This window comes from Gadus chalcogrammus, chromosome 4 (genome assembly GCF_026213295.1).
Source record: "Gadus chalcogrammus isolate NIFS_2021 chromosome 4, NIFS_Gcha_1.0, whole genome shotgun sequence".
NCBI classification, from domain to species: domain Eukaryota; kingdom Metazoa; phylum Chordata; class Actinopteri; order Gadiformes; family Gadidae; genus Gadus; species Gadus chalcogrammus.
In genome coordinates this window covers 2,329,072-2,348,382 of record NC_079415.1, presented here as the reverse complement: position 1 = coordinate 2,348,382, position 19,311 = coordinate 2,329,072, and the positions used below count along the sequence as shown (strand labels likewise).

Sequence of the window (19,311 nt, the reverse complement as noted above, 5' to 3'; positions counted from 1 at the left end):
GAGATAATAAAGTAGTAGGCCTGTGTGAATCAACAATGGCCTCATGCCCATTTGGATGTTTTGTGGATGTCAACACAAGTGCCTTCCGTTTGCGAGATTGGGATACATTGTAAAAGTCACCACAAACCAGCAGACGAGCGGAAATATACACCATAAGACAGCCTAATTCAGAGCAATATCTGTGTATATATATCATTTAAATAGTTAGTATATCCAACATTGCACACCAACACGGTTCACGGTTAAAGTGCCTTTCAGTACAAGTGCACATCAACGACGTTTTGACGACAGACTTTACCCAACTTGAAATTGTCCAAACATGTCTTCTATTGCACGTGTTCCTGCCTGAAAACTACGCGGGAACTTTATAGCACCTTTTTGTTTTGGTCTGAAATAAATGACAGTGCCATCATAATCTCCACCCCCCCCCCCCCTTCGACGATATTCTTCACAAAAAAAGGCAGAAGTCTCACTTTTACGATTGTGTGGTGACGGCCAGCGTGTTAACATAGCCGTGCGGGCACATGTCGTTTTCAGAAACACCGTGGGAAAACTGAGCCGTGTTCCCCGCGTTGGCAAACCTCCTCGCGCCCCTCACCGCGAGACACTGCTCCACGAGCTCCAGACACTTGCACGCGAGCAAAAACACGTTCTTAAACATAAACACGGACACGGGCATGTTGTACACATACACCTGAAAACACCGCACCACCAGCAAGGGCGCGTTGACCACCACGCCGCCCAGAAACCGCGCCCACACCCAGCGGCACCGCATCTCCGAGGCGGTCAGCTCGTACAGCCACAGCACCGGGACGCCCAGCGCCACGAAGTACACCGCGATGACGGTGTACTTCAGGTACGGCGTGGGGATCTCGCCCTTCAGCAGCATCTCCACCAGGGTGAAGCCGTCCAGCAGGTCCAGACACGTGCCCAGGAAGCAGCTGGTGGCGTGGTGCCGCGTCGCCCCGTTCAGGTCCTCGATGATCGCGTTGATCAGGCAGTGGAGAAGCGGCGCCGATAGCAGCACGACCATCTTGAAGCCCGTGACGCCGCACGGCACCTTGAGCGCAACGAGGTCCAGGATCGACGTCTCCAGCACGAGCACCACCTTGGGGGTGCACGCGATCACGTAGATGAGCCACGCCAGGTAGGCGTACGTGAACTCGCCCAGGTTGCAGCCGAAGATGGAGTTCTTCTGGTGGAAGCCGCAGGCCCGTTCGCGCTTGCTGCGGGCGTTCTTGATGAAGAAGATCCCCCAGCCCGAGATGACCACGAGGTCCGTGGCGATCCACGAGCACCAGTACAGGTCGGTGAACACGATGAGGTAGAAGTCCAGCACGCCTCCTTGGAAGAGGAGGAGGAGGAAGCACAGCGCCTTGTACAGCGCACCGCGCTTGGACTTCTGCACAAACAGCGGCGCGGTCTGCATGAATTCCCCCGATGTCATGATGGAGGTGGAGGTAGCGGTGTTGGTGGAGGTGGCGGTGGCGGAGGAGACCAGGGGCCTGGCGCTGCTGCTGCGGCTCCCCTCCGAAATGAGGCTGGCTGCGGTGGCGGCGGACGTCGGGGTGTCTCGTCTCCTCCTGGACGAGGCGCTGCTGGGGAACAGCTGGCCGTTCTCCGTGGCTGTGGACGACGAGCGGTGACAGGTCGTCGCTGGGGAACGCGGGAAACCGCTGCTGATGCTGCTGGCCCTGTTTGGATGGTCGTGCTGCCTCCCAGTTTGTGCGATCATTGTATTGGAGCGAGTGCCCCTCGCCCCTTTGTATTCTGTTCTTGTTTGATTTCCAGATAGATACTTTATAGGGGGGCTGCCAGAGAGAGCGATAGGGCAAGTTGAAAGCAAGACATGGAGTGGGATCTGATAACGGAATGGAATGGTCTTACCTTTCTGTGATGAAGGGCGAAAATACCCCTAGAATGTCAAATCGATCCCTATTTTCAACAATGGCATAATATCTTCCCATATAACCTCCCATTATGACCGGAGAGTTAATCATAAAATTCGAGTTATCTTCGTAATTAAATCCATTAAATTGACAAATGAGTTCTCATGCATTTAAAAAATGTAAATAAAATATGCCTAGATGAGATTCCCCAAATGAACCGTAGCCTGTGCCACACACACACACACACACACACACACACACACACACACACACACACACACACACACACACACACACACACACACACACACACACACACACACACACACACACACACACACGTCAAAGTAGTTGATAATAAACTTTAATTTCAAGTTAAGATGGATGATGGTGGTGGGACATAGAAAACACACATTTCAGTATAAACATATGCATTCCAGATGGACTTCAACAGATTCGGACCAGCTAGTAGACTTTGTGCAGTTTGAGTATTCTGTCAGCAGGGCTTAATATGCAATCGATCACTGAAGCAAATAGAAAGTTATCTACAATTCGTAGATGGGTGAACTGGGCGAGGTGGTGGTGGTGGTGGAGGTGGAGAGGGAGGTGGGAGGGGAAATAGTCATCTTCTGCATTTTAAGTCGGCTGATGTCAAAGCATCCAAATCACAACAGTCGCCCGTCGCGTCTCGTTGCCGACGCGTCTGATCGGGGACTAAAGGGTTTACCTCAGGCGACCCGGGAACAGAGTGGAACGGGACGGACAGACAGACACACAGACAGACAGATGTGGACTTGAAAATGATAATAAAGAGGAGGACTCCAGTTTGAGTCCTCCTCTCTCCCCCCCTGAGGCGTAGGAGACGGGACAGGGAGGCAGTGGGGCCGATGAAAAGAGTGCAGTTGTGCGTTACAATTTGTGAACCTGACTTCACCGCCCCAGCTCAGATCAGTGCATGAAGAGGAGAGGGTGGAGGAGGTGGAGGAGGAGGAGGAGGAGGAGGTGGTGGTGGACACGACCGCAGCCATCTCCAGGACTAACCACAGCGGTCAGTGTGCCAACGGGTCACCTCTGTACCCCCTCCCCCCCCCCCCCCCCCCCCGCAAACAGACCCATTCTCAAGAAAAACTATGTACATGAAAGTGCCTGGGTAAACAACAAACGAGGTCGAACCCACACGAATAAACTTGATAATAATTTCTGAAGCAATATTCAAAATAATAAAATTTAACTTTGTTAATTTTCTATGTCAGTTCGCCTTCCCCCCCCCCCACCCCTCCCCCCCCCCATCTTATGTTAATGTTATTCTGCCTTGTATTAACGAACCACACATAATGGATTCAGGACAGGGTTTCTTCCTTGAGTAACGAACCACACATTGTAATGGATTCAGGGTATAGGATTTGGTCTACAAAAGGTGGGTTTGCTTTGTGTGTGACTGCGGCAGCTGCTCTGGTTTATTTGACCCTTGTTTCTATCATTTTGTCTGTTTTTTTTTGTGTGTATTTTATACGTTTTATTCAATTCATGGATCATTTGGCCTTCCTAAAAAGGCACAGTCACAACACAAGGGTGACGAGGGGGGAGAGTAGGGAGGGAGATTGGGGGGGGGGGGGGGGGAGGAGTGCTACTGTTCATTACTCTCACAAGACAGTTCATTCTAGTGCCTAGCATAATTGAGGTGTCGGGGAGAGGGAGGGGGAGGGTAAAGATGTCGTAATTGTAAGGATTTGGGGGCGGGGCTAATGGGGGATTTTGGGGGCGGGGCCAGGGGGCAGCTATAGGTAGATCTCGTAGATGTCGTCGAGCTCTTCGTGAAACAAGTCCCACTCGTCCTCCGAGTCGGTGACGTCCTCGTCCTCGTCGGCGCCAGCGGCCAGCAGCATCAGCAGCATCTCGCTGAGCTCGAAGGTCACCATCTCCTCGTCCTCGTTGTCCAGAGAGTCTGAGCTCTCCCGCTCGTCCAGGAGGTCCCAGAGGGGTATGTGCCGCCCACTCTGCAACGGGGGGTGGGGGAGAAAGCTTTAGTTCCCTCAAGGGGCTGGGCAGTGATGGAATTAGATCTATGCATGTCAAGATAAGCAATGAGCATATATCTTTCTATTTTCTTTATCTTTTATCGTCCATATCCATGTGAATGTTTTATTTTTTCATGATCTGGTTTATGCTGTGTTCAAGCGACTATGACTTCCAGACTGGGGATCAATAAAGTATCTATCTATCTATCCATCTATCTATCTATCCAAGCTTATGAGTCGGAAATAACAACCGTCTTGTGGTTACGTTGGAGTGTTTGGATGGTTAAAGTGTGGTAGTGGATTGAAACTAGTTTTCCTTTGTCTCTGACGTTTGAAACCTTGCGTTTGAGCCTTTGAAGCGCATATCCCTCTCATCGTAAATAATTGATACCATAAAACTGGGCGTCATGGTTATCCTCATTTCATAACCATGGAATACCATTCAAAGACGATAAAGTTGATATTTCAGTTTCCTTCCTTCTTTGGTCCTTTGTAGTATTTTGTATCTATAATATGTTGTCAAACAGGCCTGCACGTAAGGGGTGTGTACGTATGAACAAGGAAACAGTGATCGTTAAATAGGAGTTTCTGCCTCGTCAATGGTTGACCCTCGGTGAATTCCCTTATCACCTGAGTGATCCATTTCCTCAATTCCTCAAATTAAATTAACATTCCCCTTAACAACAGCTGTTCCATACATACTGCATCGGTTAATGCATAGGACAGGTGAATCGGAATCACCCGAAACCAAGAACAATACAGAAGAAAAGGAAATAATATGTTACCCCGGAACATATTTACATATATTCATACCAAGAGCCAATCGGGACGGCTGCGCCTGTACAGCCGCTGCGGCGGCGGCGTCAGAAACATAAGCTCATGGAGAATCAGAGTGGGAGGGGAGGAGCGCTTGTTTTCCTACCCGGTTCCTCCCGTTGGAGCCAGCCTGCCGCCGCTGGGGCTGGGCCTCCTCCAGCCGGCCGTCCGGGAAGGCGTGCTTGTAGAAGCAGTTGGAGCCGAACGGGCAGGTGCCCCGGCCCTCGTCGAAGTACCGGCACGACTTGGTCCTACGAGGGAACAGGGGGTCAGAGGTCAGGGGGTCAGACGTCAGGGGGTCAGACGTCAGGGGGTCAGACGTCAGGGGGTCAGGGGATCAGACGTCAGGGGTCATCGTTAGCGATTCATCTTAAGATTGATGTGGCAAGGACGTACAACAGTTGTCCGTCCTGCCACTTAAAAATAGTACTTAGCATTGTGTAGCATCCTATTCTAGCTCCCTCCCTTAGCATTGTGTAGCATCCTATTCTAGCTCTCTTTAGCATTGTGTAGCATCCTATTCTAGCGCTCTTTAGCATTGTGTAGCATCCTATTCTAGCGCTCTTTAGCATTGTGTAGCATCCTATTCTAGCTCCCTCCTTTAGCATTGTGTAGCATCCTATTCTAGCTCTCTTTAGCATTGTGTAGCATCCTATTCTAGCTCTCTTTAGCATTGTATAGCATCCTATTCTAGCTCCTTTAGCATTGTGTAGCATCCTATTCTAGCTCTCTTTAGCATTGTGTAGCATCCTATTCTAGCTCTCTTTAGCATTGTGTAGCATCCTATTCTAGCTCCCTCCTTTAGCATTGTGTAGCATCCTATTCTAGCTCTCTTTAGCATTGTGTAGCATCCTATTCTAGCTCTCTTTAGCATTGTATAGCATCCTATTCTAGCTCCTTTAGCATTGTGTAGCATCCTATTCTAGCTCTCTCTAGCATTGTGTAGCATCCTATTCTAGCTCTCTAGCATTGTGTAGCAACCTATTCTAGCTCTCTTTAGCATTGTGTAGCAACCTATTCTAGCTCTCTTTAGCATTGTATAGCATCCTATTCTAGCTCCTTTAGCATTGTATAGCATCCTATTCTAGCTCCTTTAGCATTGTGTAGCATCCTATTCTAGCTCTCTCTAGCATTGTGTAGCATCCTATTCTAGCTCTCTTTAGCATTGTGTAGCATCCTATTCTATCTCTCTAGCATTGTGTAGCAAACTATTCTAGCTCTCTCTAGCATTGTGTAGCAACCTATTCTAGCGCTCTTTAGCATTGTGTAGCATCCTATTCTAGCGCTCTTTAGCATTGTGTAGCATCCTATTCTAGCTCTCTTTAGCATTGTATAGCATCCTATTCTAGCGCTCTTTAGCATTGTGTAGCATCCTATTCTAGCGCTCTTTAGCATTGTGCAGCATCCTATTCTAGCTCTCTTTGTTGTATACGGGGAATGGGTTATCTAACAATCGTTAGTGCTTGGCACTTGGTTCTATGAACATCCTTACTTTACAGACAGCGATATATCGTTGTTTCTCTTTCTTCTGACAAATGTACTTATTGTCCATCACTTTTGATAAATGTGTCTGCTACATACCCTTAATGTTAATGTTAATGTAGGATCAGATCATCATCTCACATTCCCTTTAGAGCACGGTCAAAACAACCGATCAGGTTGATGAGAAAGCGAGAAAGAAAAGCATGCTAAGAAAAATAAAGGATTGATGAGAAAGAGAGGGAATAGCCACTAAAATTAGCCTTCCAATTGGTATGCAATAAGCCGTCAGCAAATATAACGAGGTCCTCAAAAATGACAACCATAATGCATCAAAAGGCAGTTTCCTGCAAATGTTTCCTCTGCTGAATAAGAAACTAGGGCAAAACAAAAAGATTAACTGGGTGCAGAATGTCTTACCTAACCAAACTTTTGGTTTTACCTGCCAGTCATTATATACAGTTATAAATATAGTCATATTCATGTTTCACTGAGATACTTGCACTCGCTGTAACTCCTGGTGGGTAAGTAGGAAGAACAATCTGTTTTCATTACCCCATGCCATCCTTGTATTTCTGGATCAGCTTCTGCTTGTCTTCTTTGTCCTCTACCCAGTATTCACTCGGGATGACGAAGTTGGATGTAATCCGACACTCTGGGCAAGACCTGGAGAGGAAGCAGAAAGCATTGTGAAGAGGCTGCATTCCTTCTGTCATGCCCACAATCATTCAGGCGCAATGCTGATTCATTCATAGATTAATTTATCAATCCCGTTTTATCTTCAACTATTGACACCATTTTGACGATAAAGGCGTAAAACGTATTCAGGTTAAAAACGTATTCAGCGTTAAATGTGTAAAAACGTATTCCCGTTAATACGTATTCCTGTTATAAGCACGTCAACGTATTCCCGTAAAACGTATTCATGCTACCCACGTAAAGATATTCATGTTAACCACGTTAACGTATTCCCGTTAACCACGTAAGGTAAGGAAATGGGAATAAGTTTAGGTGGTAAACATGGGAATGTTAACCACGTAGGGTATCCCCGTTGACCATGTAAACGTATTCCTGTAAAAACACGTAAACGTATTCGCGTTAAACACGTAACCGTGTTCAACCAAACAAAGAAGAAACCATGTAATGTACACAAGGTTCACTGATCACTCTCCTTTTTGCTCGGCTTAGCTCAGGAGGTAGAGCAGTTGTCTTGTAACCAAAAGGTTGCTAGTTTGATCCCCAGCTCCTCCTAGCTGAGTGTTGATGTGTCCCTGAGCAAGACACTTAACCCTAACTGCTCCTGACGAGCTGGCTGTCGCCTTGCATGCTCGACTCTGCCGTCAGTGGGTCAATGTGTGTATTAACCGATGTAAGTCGCTTTGGACAAAAGCGTCTGCTAGATGCCGTAATTGTAATTGCACAACACATCCATGTTTCCCCGGCGTTGTTGTGAGGTCTCTCCGGGTCCCCACAGCCCACGCCGAAACTCACTTGATGATCTTGCTCTCGAACTGCTTGGCGCTCCGCCACTTGCGGATGCACTTGAGGCAGTAGCAGTGGCTGCAGTTGGACAGGATGCCGAAGCGGCGCTCGCTGGGGTTGGTCTTCTCGAACACCACCTCCATGCACACGCCACACATCATGTCCTTGCTGCGCTGGATGGCGAACGAGATCTCCATGTCCTTCTCGTGCGCCTCGATGCAGGCCTGGAGGGAGGAGAGGAGTAGGAAAGCGGCCGAGAGGAGGGAGGGAGGGTAATACTCTGGAGGACTTTGCCGCCCACTAGTGGTTGACGTCTAGCGTCGCACGTCAGTCCTGATCTCCTGAAAGTTGTACAGAAATCGCCTCAGAATATATATTTTTAATTACAATACGTCTGCTTTACTTCCAACTGAACTTTGGAAAGATTGCAATTTTTGGAAATCAACTGGTGCTGTTTTTGTGTTGATTGATTTACTTAATTGATGCCTGGGTTTGAATGGTTGGATGTGTGGGTGCGGTCACTGCTGATTGGCTAACCAGGTGTCACCTTGGTTTAAAGATGTGTGGGCCACACACACACACAGCCACCTCGAGCTCAGCAAAGTTGTCTGTCTGTAGTTTACCTGTCTTGTTTTGTATGATGTGCAGGTGATGTGCATTTAAGTTCTGGGAATCTGGAGGTGGAACTGGACACTTTTACACTTCTATGCTACATCCAGTTCCCTAAGGCTGGCCTGAACACATGAAGGAAACGCATGCTTTATATTGAACCGTTAAAAAAAAATATAAGGAACATAGCCTGGGCTTTATAACCCAGTAGAAAGTCTCAACCCAGTTCCCCCATTAGATGGCAGCAAACCCAAAACGGGTTGGAGGCTATTTAAGGTCATGTTGCGCAATATCTCACTTCCTGCTGTTGCACAGGTGAAGTGTTGGGCAATATCCTTCAAAACAAAAAACACACACACACACAGGTTCTCCACTCCCTTTTTGGTGAACCCTTCTTGCCATCACACGGTGCCAGAGTCCCTCAAACGTTCACATTCAGTCATTTAGCGCAGTGGTCCCCAACCTATGGTTCGGGAGCCAGTACCGGCTGCCGGACCATAGGTTGGGTCGGTGTCCCGATTGTCGAGGTGTCCCTGAGCGAGACACCTCACCCTAACTGCTCCAGACGAGCTGGTGGTCGCCCTACATGACTGACTCCGCCATCGGTGTGGGACTGTGTGTGTGAATGAGGGAATGTTAGGCCATATTGTAAAGCGCTGTGAGTAGTGCACAACGCAACAGTTCAAAAAGACAACAACAAGGATGTAGAGTGACTACATCCTAGCCACGCCCGGCTCCTCCCCCTGATGGTCGTTGCCGTGGTTACCTTGGTATGGTCCGACCGCTGGGCGTTGTCGGTCGGGTGGAGCACCTGCAGGCCGCACATGTCGCACACGTCGCCGTGGAGATAGGCGCAGTTGACGCCGTAGCGGCACTCGCCGGCGGCGGCGTACGGACACAGCTGCTTCCGGCGCTCCTTGTCCTCCGGGCCCGCCTCCTTCTCCGTTTCCTTGGAGACGGCCTGGGGCCCCTCCCCTTCACCGGGCTCCGCTGCAAGGGGGAACGCAACAAGGATGGGGGGGGGTATCACAATAAGAGCGTAAGGATACGAGTGCGGCCCAGGGGTGGATATCAAAATAAGAGCGCAAGGGAACTAATGTGGCATAGGGGTGAATATCAAAATAAGAGCGCAAGGAAACTAATGTGGCATAGGGGTGAATATCAAAATAAGAGCGGGAGGAAACGAGTATGTCAAGGGTCGAATAAAGCACAACTGGACTTTTGTAGAACTATTAAGGAGCATAAGAATTGTTTTTCAATGTCAATGAATGAATTGATCATTCATTGATTGTTAATTTTCTCAGCCGAGTTGACGGATCATTTATTGTATCATAAAATACCCCTCTAAGCAGTGCATGAACGGTATTTGTCCTTGGACAAGTGACAATACCAAAAATAGTAAATTCTGTTCTATTTATTAGGAATAATCTCATTGATTGTTTCAGTAATCAAACTGATCCTTCTCTCTTAAACCCTTCAATCTAATACGTTTACAGCACAATGGGAACCAAACTACAACCATAACGTCCATGATGCATTCCTGGCGTGTCAGCTCCACCGCCTGTACCTAAAGCTTTGTCTCTGTGTTAAAGAGGGAGAAACACAGCTAAAGCATCCAGGACCCACTCTCTCTTCTATATATAACCCAATGAACAGACCAGCTCCTTCTGTCCACCCTCCTGTCAGAACAACCTACTCAGATCTCCTCTCCCATCCTGAGCTGCTGCCAAATCCTTCACAGAGAGGAATGGTCGATTTATAGACGGATGCAACACTAGGCAATATTAAATGCTGGTTTTAAATATGCTGGATATATGCACTTCTTTAAAAGGGTTAATCAAAACCAGGGAAAGGATGAATTAATGTGTGTGTGTGTGTGTGTGTGTGTGTGTGTGTGTGTGTGTGTGTGTGTGTGTGTGTGTGTGTGTGTGTATGTGTGTGTGTTTGTAACACCGATTTACTCGGTGTTAACTCCCTGTACAACGTTCCGTCAGGAGCGAAAGTGACAGGCCATTATTACATTTACTGCTCAACTAATCTACGGAACACCTGCAAATAAGGACGCGGCTAGATACATACTTCAAGAGCCTCCATTGCTGTAGTGAGACCGGTAACATGCGAGAGCTATTGTCTGAGTGTAATTCTTTAGAGATGGCCATCGCTCAGCCATCAGCGAGAGGAATGCCCTGTGAGGGCATCAGCATTTAGTTGACTGCCTCACAATGAGACGATTTACATTTTAAAACGCTCCAGGCTCAATCAGATACGAGCTGAGTAACAGAGGGGAGGGAGGGAGGGAGGGAGGGAGGGAGGGAGGGAGGGAGGGAGTAGAGAAGAAGCCGATGATTTCTGGCCGTTCGTTTCTTTTTCAAAACCCCTCCCTGTTAGATGGCTCCCCTCCTGACTCCCCTACGTCGGCTTGGAACGGATTCTATTCTTTTTTTTATTGAGAGTAGGACAGGAAGTATTGGGAGAGAGAGGGGAAGACGTGCAGCAAAGGAAACCCGGGTCGAACCCTGGTCACCGCTCTGATCGCTTTTTCTTTCCTGCTCCTGTGTCTTACCCCGGCCGCAGTAGGGCTGTCCCGGCACGAACTCCGCGGCGTTGACCCAGCCCACGGCCCCCGCGGCGCCCTCTGGTGGGTCGGGGGCGCCGGCGGGGGGGCGGGGCTGGGCGGCGGAGGGCAGCGGCGACCCCGGGGACCCCTTCACGTCGTCCTGCTGGGGGGGCTCGGAGTGCTCGAACCTGGGGAGGGACACGCCGACGGAGGGGGTGGAGGTTAGAGGGGGTACGTCGTGTGTGTGTGTGTGTGTGTGTGTGTGTGTGTGTGTGTGTGTGTGTGTGTGTGTGTGTGTGTGTGTGTGTGTGTGTGTGTTTTTGTGTGTGTGTGTGTGTGTGTGTGTGTGTGTGTGTGTGTGTGTTTTTGTGTGTGTGTGTGTGTGTGTGTGTGTGTGTGTGTGTGTGTGTGTGTGTGTGTGTGTGTGTGTGTGTGTGTGTGTGTGTGTGTGTGTGTGTGTGTGTGTGTGTGTGTGTGTGTGTGTGTGTGTGTGTGTGTATAAAAAGGTAATGAAAGAAGAATCCGAAAAGGTACAAGTGAGATACACTATGAGCAAAACGTCTGTTTAAAATCTTCTCACATGATAAACATGTGAATGTGATATATATATTGTCATTTAAACTATCAATAATCCAATAAAACAATGACGGCATTAGGAGCCAGAGTTCAGTCATTACCCTAACATAAGCCAGCTGCCGGTATTCAACGTTACACAATGTCAAAAACGTAAGCCAGCCTGTTATTCCATTGAACCATAATTAGTTTGACTGACAGGGACTGAAGTGACGGAACAGGCCGACACACCCGGTTTGGGTGTCAAAACCTTATCCATCTTTCACAAGCGAGTTACCCGAGGCTTACCGCTGTCGGAGGCTCGCCTTGGGATGGAGATCGCTGATACGAAGACAAGCGTCTTACACCGTCGCCTCTTGTTCCCCGACAGGAAACGGAGGACGAGTGGACAGACCACGTTTAAGCTGGTTCCACTGCTGTATCTACACCGTAGCCCCACACAACTGCCTCAACACACAACATCAGCCTCAACGCACAACATCAGCCTCAACGCACAACCTCAGCCTCAACGCACAACATCAGCCTCAACGCACAACCTCAGCCTCAACGCACAACCTCAGCCTCAACGCACAACATCAGCCTCAACGCACAACATCAGCCTCAACGCACAACATCAGCCTCAACGCACAACCTCAGCCTCAACGCACAACATCTGCCTCAACACACAACCTCAGCCTCAACGCACAACATCAGCCTCAAAGCCCAACATCAGCCTCAACGCACAACATCAGCCTCAACGCACAACATCAGCCTCAACGCACAACCTCAGCCTCAACGCACAACATCTGCCTCAACACACAACCTCAGCCTCAACGCACAACATCAGCCTCAAAGCCCAACATCAGCCTCAACGCACAACATCAGCCTCAACGCACAACATCAGCCTCAACGCACAACATCAGCCTCAACACACAACATCAGTCTCAACGCACAACATCAGCCTCAACGCACAACATCAGCCTCAACGCACAACATCAGCCTCAACGCACAACATCAGCCTCAACACACAACATCAGTCTCAACAAACGGAGCACGAGGTTATCAGTCTTCACACATCTGGTCTGTGGGAGATTGTTTAAACGGTAGCACCTCGTCTTCTTGTTCAAAAACAAACCGGCAGTAATTAAATTCCCTTTCATTGGCAGCTGTGGATATTGGAAAAAATAATCCAAACGGGGTCATTCTGAGAACCTAAGTGGTTTAACGGCCTTGTTCAAGGTCAAGGTCAAGGTCGCTTTATTCATACCCGTGGGTAAATTTGGTTTGCAGGGCAAGAAAAGGTTGTTCACACACTTAGCATACAAAGTAAAAAAAAAAAAAAAAGGACACAACAAAAAAACAGAAGACAAGACAGACACGCAGACAAAAATCACAGAGGTGCTCAGTACATCAGAAAGTGTAAAAAGTTATGCACCACTAGTGGCGCTGCAACAATTTATTCGTATAGATAATGGCTGCAGGAACGAAACTGTTCCTGTAGCCGTTTTGCTCTGCTATTGGGAACTTTGAGCCTCTGTCTGGAGGGAAGCATCTGAAATGCACTGTTTAAAGGCTGGGTGTTATCACTTTGAACGGATTGCGATAACCTCTGTAACTGTTTGGTGTACAGGGCTTCCAGGGCTTGATTGGGGTTCTAGAATCAATGTCTGCAGATCGAACCATAATGAAGATGATAAATACGTTTTGTGATTCCTATGGAGTGGACTATAACAAGATGTGGCAACAGCGATTGTCTTGAATAAAAATTTAAAAAACTTGAAAGAAATCCAATGCTAATATGTAGTGAGCTAATATGCTAATGCTAATATCTGATAGCAGAACGCTAACAAATCATGTCCTCTGCAATACAGATAAGTACGTCTTCTGGTGACCTCAGTCTGTAAAAAGAACCAATATCGTTTGTTCAACAACCGCTTCTTCCACTGCGACCAGTAAACAGAATCTCGTTTCGCAGTGGCATTGGAAAGACGCAGCAAAAATTAGAACCATGTGGAATGCAGACACAGAGGGTCCTTTTTGCAATGACACTCACAGCATGTGGTTAGCCTAAAGCACTGGGTTAGCTAGCAGCATTTGGTTAGCTTAAAGCACTGGGTTAGCTAGCAGCATTTCGTTAGCTTAAAGCACTGGGTTAACATGTAGCATTTGGTTAGCTTAAAGCACTGGGTTAGCTAGCAGCATGTGGTTAGCTTAAAGCACTGGGTTAGCTAGCAGCATTTGGTTAGCTTAAAGCACTGGGTTAGCATGTAGCATTGGGTTAGCTTAAAGCACTGGGTTAGCTAGCAGCCTTTCGTTAGCTTAAAGCACTGGGTTAGCATGTAGCAGTTTGTTAGCTTAAAGCACTGGGTTAGCTAGCAACATTTGGTTAGCTTAAAGCACTGGGTTAGCATGTAGCATTTGGTTAGAGCACTGGGTTAGCTAGCAGCATTTGGTTAGCCTAAAGCACTGGGTTAGCATGTTACATTTGGCTAGCTTAAAGCACTGGGTTAACCTCTAGCATTTGGTTAGCTTAAAGCACTGGGTTAGCATGTAGCATTTGGTTAGCTTAAAGCCCTGGGTTAGCTAGCAGCATTTGGTTAGCTTAAAGCACTGGGTTAGCTAGCAGCATTTGGTTAACTTAAAGCACTGGGTTAGCATGTAGCATTTACTTAGCTTAAAGCACTGGGTTAGCATGTAGCATTTGGTTAGCTTAAAGTACTGGGTTAGCTAGCAGCATTTGGTTAGCTTAAAGCACGGGGTTGGCTAGCAACCTTTGGTTCCTGCGCGGTAGCCTGGTATGGCCAACCTGAAACTCTTGATAACGCCGGGGATATTGACACAGGGAAGTCAGCTCTACCTTTTAGCAGTTCATTTCATGAAATAAACAAAATCAAATCAAAAAGTAATCATTAGCTGTCCTAAAACAGCCCAACGGCCCAAGATCAAACTAGTCAAAGTAAGTATCTTTACACAGGTTTTTAAACATGAAATAAAGAAAATGACAGATCTAGAGAATAAGAATATCTCTTCAATAATCCCCTCCTCTTGGCACAAGTCAACTTTCAGTTTTTAAGCATATTATGTCTTCTAATTCAACCCCCACATCCAATCTCCAGATGTAATGTCATCTCACTAAACTCGAGCATCTAATGTCCCCTGCGTGTTGAAAACACTGTCGTTCCCCTGCTGAAGACACATTATGCACGAACATGAAAACACAAGGGCTGATTCACAACCGACCCGGAGTGGGGTCGGTTGTGAACCACCCACACACATGAGATACGCACGCTGCAGAGAATGGAAGCTTGTCAGCATGTGGTGCTGGCATTTCTTATTCAGTAATGTCCTCGGCCTATTTCTACATCGCCTGCTAAAACAAAACAAAACACTGTTCTAAAAAAAGATTGAAATGCATCAAAACAAGCCTTCTTCAGCTGACTCCCAGACTGTCCTTGAGGGCAAGAAGACTGAATAAGCCATAATAACATGGCAAATGAGTAAACAAATTCCTTCCCCCCCCCCCCCCCCACACACACACACATCTTATGTCTTGTTGAGTGAATGTGTTCCGGTCTTAGTTGGTTTACCTCAAAAGAAGAAGAGAATCACCCACAATGCAACATTAGTGATGCCTGCCGACAGACAGACAGACAGACAGACAAGTGCGCTGCATGTCTCCAATGAGTCAGGCAGTCACACTGTGCACCGCGGTCCCTGGCCTTCCCTCTGACTGCCACGGTCTCTTCCCACTGTCTTAACACACTCACACACACACACACATAGTGGGGTGTGGTTGCGTTGGTGCTTGTTTCACACAACAAACGCAGACCAGAGAGAGAGAGAGAGAGAGAGAGAGAGAGAGAGAGAGAGAGAGAGAGAGAGAGAGAGAGAGAGAGAGAGAGAGAGAGAGAGAGAGAGAGAGAGAGAGAGAGAAGCAGGTGGGGCGAACCGTGTGAACTCCCCAGCGGAGGTGGTGGCGGGAGGGTGAGAAGAGGAGAGGAGGCGGGGGGGGGGGGGGGGGGGGGATATGCACAGAGAGGATTATGCAATGCACTGAGTGAGGCTGCAGCGCCGTCTGTATGGGGAGGGAGGGAGGGAGGCAACAGAGAGAGAGATAAACTGAGACAAGGGGAGAGAGATATCAACTCAGACACAGACAGAGACACTCAGATGGGGGGGGGGGGGGAAGAGAGAGAGAGAGAGAGAGAGAGAGAGAGAGAGAGAGAGAGAGAGAGAGAGAGAGAGAGAGAGAGAGAGAGAGAGAGAGAGAGAGAGAGAGAGAGAGAGAGAGAGAGAGAGAGAGAGAGAGAGAGAGACTCAGACACGGGGGGAGAGAGACATAAACTCAGACAAGAGAGAGCGAGACAGAGCTCTCGGTGACAATGGCAGCCGAGGCCCCTGCAGGAACCAGACCATAATAGAGACCAGAGTGGGGGGGGGCCCTTTTCTCCGGGGCTCTTAGCAGGAGACTGCTCAGGCCCCAGGAGGAGGGATGGGGAGGGGGATGTCGCCTGTACAATGAGGGACCCCCTCTCTCCCTCCCTCCCTCCCTCACTCTCCCTCCCTCACTCTCCCATCTTCAGGGATGAAGGAATGCGTTGGCTCAGTCAGAAACCATGACAACGTGAAATCTCCGGACAGCCCCACACACACACACACACACACACACACACACACTACCCCCCCCCCCCCCCCCTCAGCGACAGGTCAGGCGGGCCCCCAGGGGGGGCCCCTAGATGAGTTACTATTAAGTATTAACTAACAAAAGGAGCCCCCCCCCCCCCGCCCCCCCCTACCCAAACAGCCCCCCCTCTCACTGTCTGGCCTTGGCTTTGAGCTGCCATTGTAACCATGGGGATGGACCACAGCGCAGACATGGGCTGGCTGACTTCTGCTGTCTGGGACTGGAGCTCTAAGGGGGCCGGCCGGGACGCATTGTCATTGGTAGTAGGCCTGAGCACAGCTGGGTGCTATATGGATATGGATATAGTGAGAGCACTCGCTTTTGTATCTTGGCCTTCTTACGCTTCACTACTAAAACGTGATGGGGGGGGGGGGGGGGGGGGTTGTTTGAGCTGATTAAAAAGGCACCAGCAGATTAAGACTAAACCATCTCACATGGATCACAGATATGTTTTAATTATCGATGGATTAATAGGGCACGGTGTCGAAAGATATTTGACATTTAGTATTAAACCGAATATGGAACAGCTTTGAGAGTCAAATTTTATCAGCCAGGCCATTTACATAATGGGATTGCAGACAAATTCACTGATTATAATCTTCACTAAAGTCCAGTGAAAACAGCAGTGTAGAGCAACTACCAAACATGGTCATAATCACACGTTCTGAGCAGACAAAAGTACAAGTTATGATCACAGAAATCCAAATAGAATGAATCCTGAAGACCTTACGAAATGCTACAGCATTGACGCTGAAGAAGGCTAGCACAACTCCAAGAAATGGCATTCTCGAGCGAGTCCAATCCATAAGAGCATGCCAACAGCCGTTCTTAGAAAACACGCTAAAAGTGATTTGCGTACCACTATAGCACCCCCATGTACCCCGTAACGGTTATGATGCTAACATTATACACTGTACAAATCAACGTTAGCTTATTGCAATAACACCTGTGCGAGCCGTCCTCGTCAGGGGTCACGCTAATCTCAAGGATGGTTTGGTTTGTTCACCTGCATCGATCTCCGAACACACAGTTTCCTTTCTGGAAGAACTTGCAGGTCATCGCTGCCGGGCTGCTGCTGGCCAGGTCGTGGGAGTATCGACAGTTGTTGCCTTCTTTGCAGAGCCCATGCATGAAATACCTGGAAATCCACAAATCTCAGGTTAACCTGATGACCCCTATGAGGCCTAATATTTCAAATACCACAATGATGAAGGACGAATAACAGAAATGTATGGCGTTTTTTTAAGGACCACACCAAAAATCGCAGTAGGAATAAAAATAAGTAACAATCAGTAAAGATATACAAAAATAACAGACTGGACATTGAATAGAGACAGTTGCTCAAAAAGAAGGTCAGGTTAGAAACATTTGTGTCAAAAGTGTTGACACAAATGCACCAGCAGCAGACACAGAGCAGCGGAGCTGCTCGGGTCAGCTGAGGCTGAACTTGGACCCTCATGTGGTCGATCACAACAAACGCATCAATAATCACCATGCCAATTCGACGTGCCTCTCCACTGCCTGCATAGTTTACACAACACCAAAAAAGGACATGTTGTCAAACGTTGTCAAAGCTCCTTGCTTTAAATTTGACAAATGTGTCAACAGTGTTATAGTGTAGGAGGATGAACCGAGATGGTGGGACACAGAACGCTTCGGGTGGGTACCAAATAACATTCCTTTGTTGTTGTTTTTAGCTTGCACGTCGGTGTCAACCATTACCAGTCCGCCCGCACCAGAGGGGTAATTTAACTTATCAACCCTCCGGGGAGACACACGCAGCACTTTCCCTTCTGCCCGACGCTTCACAACAAAACAACACAGCAACACACAACACAGCACAGCTGGACTCGAGATACGAGCGCTGTCAGCCGCCAGCCCACGACCGCACCCCGGGCGTTTAGCTTTTAAAGGATAGACAACGACGAAGCCCTTCGGACACGGTGTCATTTTGCTGTCGGTGTCGTTTTACCTGCAGGTAACGTTCTTGGTCCAGCCTCCTGTTATCGCCGGAGCCGCCGTGGACGCTGCTGCTGCCTCCGCCATTGCTGTTTATGTTGAGTCCAGCAGCACCCGGATCTTCCTGAGAGCAGCACTTCACTTCGGAGATCATCGGAAACCCAGCGCGCTGCCTACAACGTGCAACGCGGGCAGCGGCCGCTAGGGGGCACGGCTGTCACGATTCACTGCTGCTTTGGATTTGAAATTGGTGTTGTATATTCAATCAATTCAAGAGTAGAATACACGTAACATTGAATAATAATGAACCTCTATAATGAAATCTCTATAGTGTGTGTGTGTGTGTGTGTGTGTGTGTGTGTGTGTGTGTGTGTGTGTGTGTGTGTGTGTGTGTGTGTGTATATATATAAATATATATATATACATAGATATATCAATCATCTATTGTATAGGCTCATCCGGTATAGGGCATGTTTTTTATGTTTTCCAGCCTACATGCAGAATGTAACAGCCTCATTATGTATACATTTGAACTGGGTACATCATAGGCACCCTGGGTGTGTGTGTGTGTGTGTGTGTGTGTGTGTGTGTGTGTGTGTGTGTGTGTGTGTGTGTGTGTGTGTGTGTGTGTGTCTGTGTTTCTGAGAGAGAGAGAGAAAGAGAGAGAGAGACAGAGAGAGAGACAGAGACAGAGACAGAGACAGAGACAGAGAGAGAGAGAGAGAGAGAGAGAGAGAGAGAGAGAGAGACAGAGACAGAGACAGAGACAGAGACAGAGAGAGAGAGAGAGAGAGAGAGAGAGAGAGAGAGAGAGAGAGAGAGAGAGAGAGAGAGTACAATTGTTGCATGTGGTGCGTGAGCTTGTTTATAAATCTCTTTGTGGGTGTTTCTTTGTGTTTGTTTTTTTGGTGTGTCTGTCTGTCTGTCTGTCTGTCTGTCTGTCTGTCTGTCTGTGTGTGTGTGTGTTTGACTGAATTCCAACGTTGTCAGCTTTTTCAGACAAACACTACAGCCCACTTCCCTCCACTTCATTGCGGAACAGTCATAGATTTGGAATAACCATGACCACTTGTATGATTAAATGGTTTCAATCAGGGGTGTTGATAATTATTGAGAGAAATCATTACCATGATCAGTGTCTTCACATAAATGAGTATCCTTAATAATAATATATAACTAAAGGCAAACTGAGCAAATTTATTATTTATTTCAGAAGAGTGCCAAACTGGGTGCCCTTCGTATGACTCAGTACCCAAGAAGTAGCTC

The 19,311-nt window shown here is 47.9% G+C and overlaps 2 protein-coding genes across 2 annotated transcripts; both read right to left on the bottom strand.

The window, feature by feature from the left end:
* Nucleotides 1-475: 475 nt before the first annotated feature.
* Nucleotides 476-1,447, bottom strand: tmem121b (transmembrane protein 121B). The gene has a single exon (XM_056587607.1). The coding sequence runs from the start codon at nt 1,445-1,447 to the stop codon at nt 476-478; it is 972 nt and encodes a 323-aa protein (XP_056443582.1).
* A 2,168-nt stretch (nt 1,448-3,615) lies between these two features.
* On the bottom strand, nt 3,616-18,217 carry mkrn1 (makorin, ring finger protein, 1). Its single transcript, XM_056589607.1, has 8 exons — nt 18,059-18,217; nt 17,093-17,224; nt 10,857-11,038; nt 9,060-9,283; nt 7,694-7,908; nt 6,758-6,868; nt 4,830-4,974; nt 3,616-3,886 (listed from the first exon to the last, which is right to left on the bottom strand). The coding sequence occupies exons 1-8, from the start codon at nt 18,130-18,132 to the stop codon at nt 3,668-3,670; spliced, it is 1,302 nt and encodes a 433-aa protein (XP_056445582.1). The 5' UTR covers nt 18,133-18,217; the 3' UTR covers nt 3,616-3,667.
* Nucleotides 18,218-19,311: the final 1,094 nt, after the last annotated feature.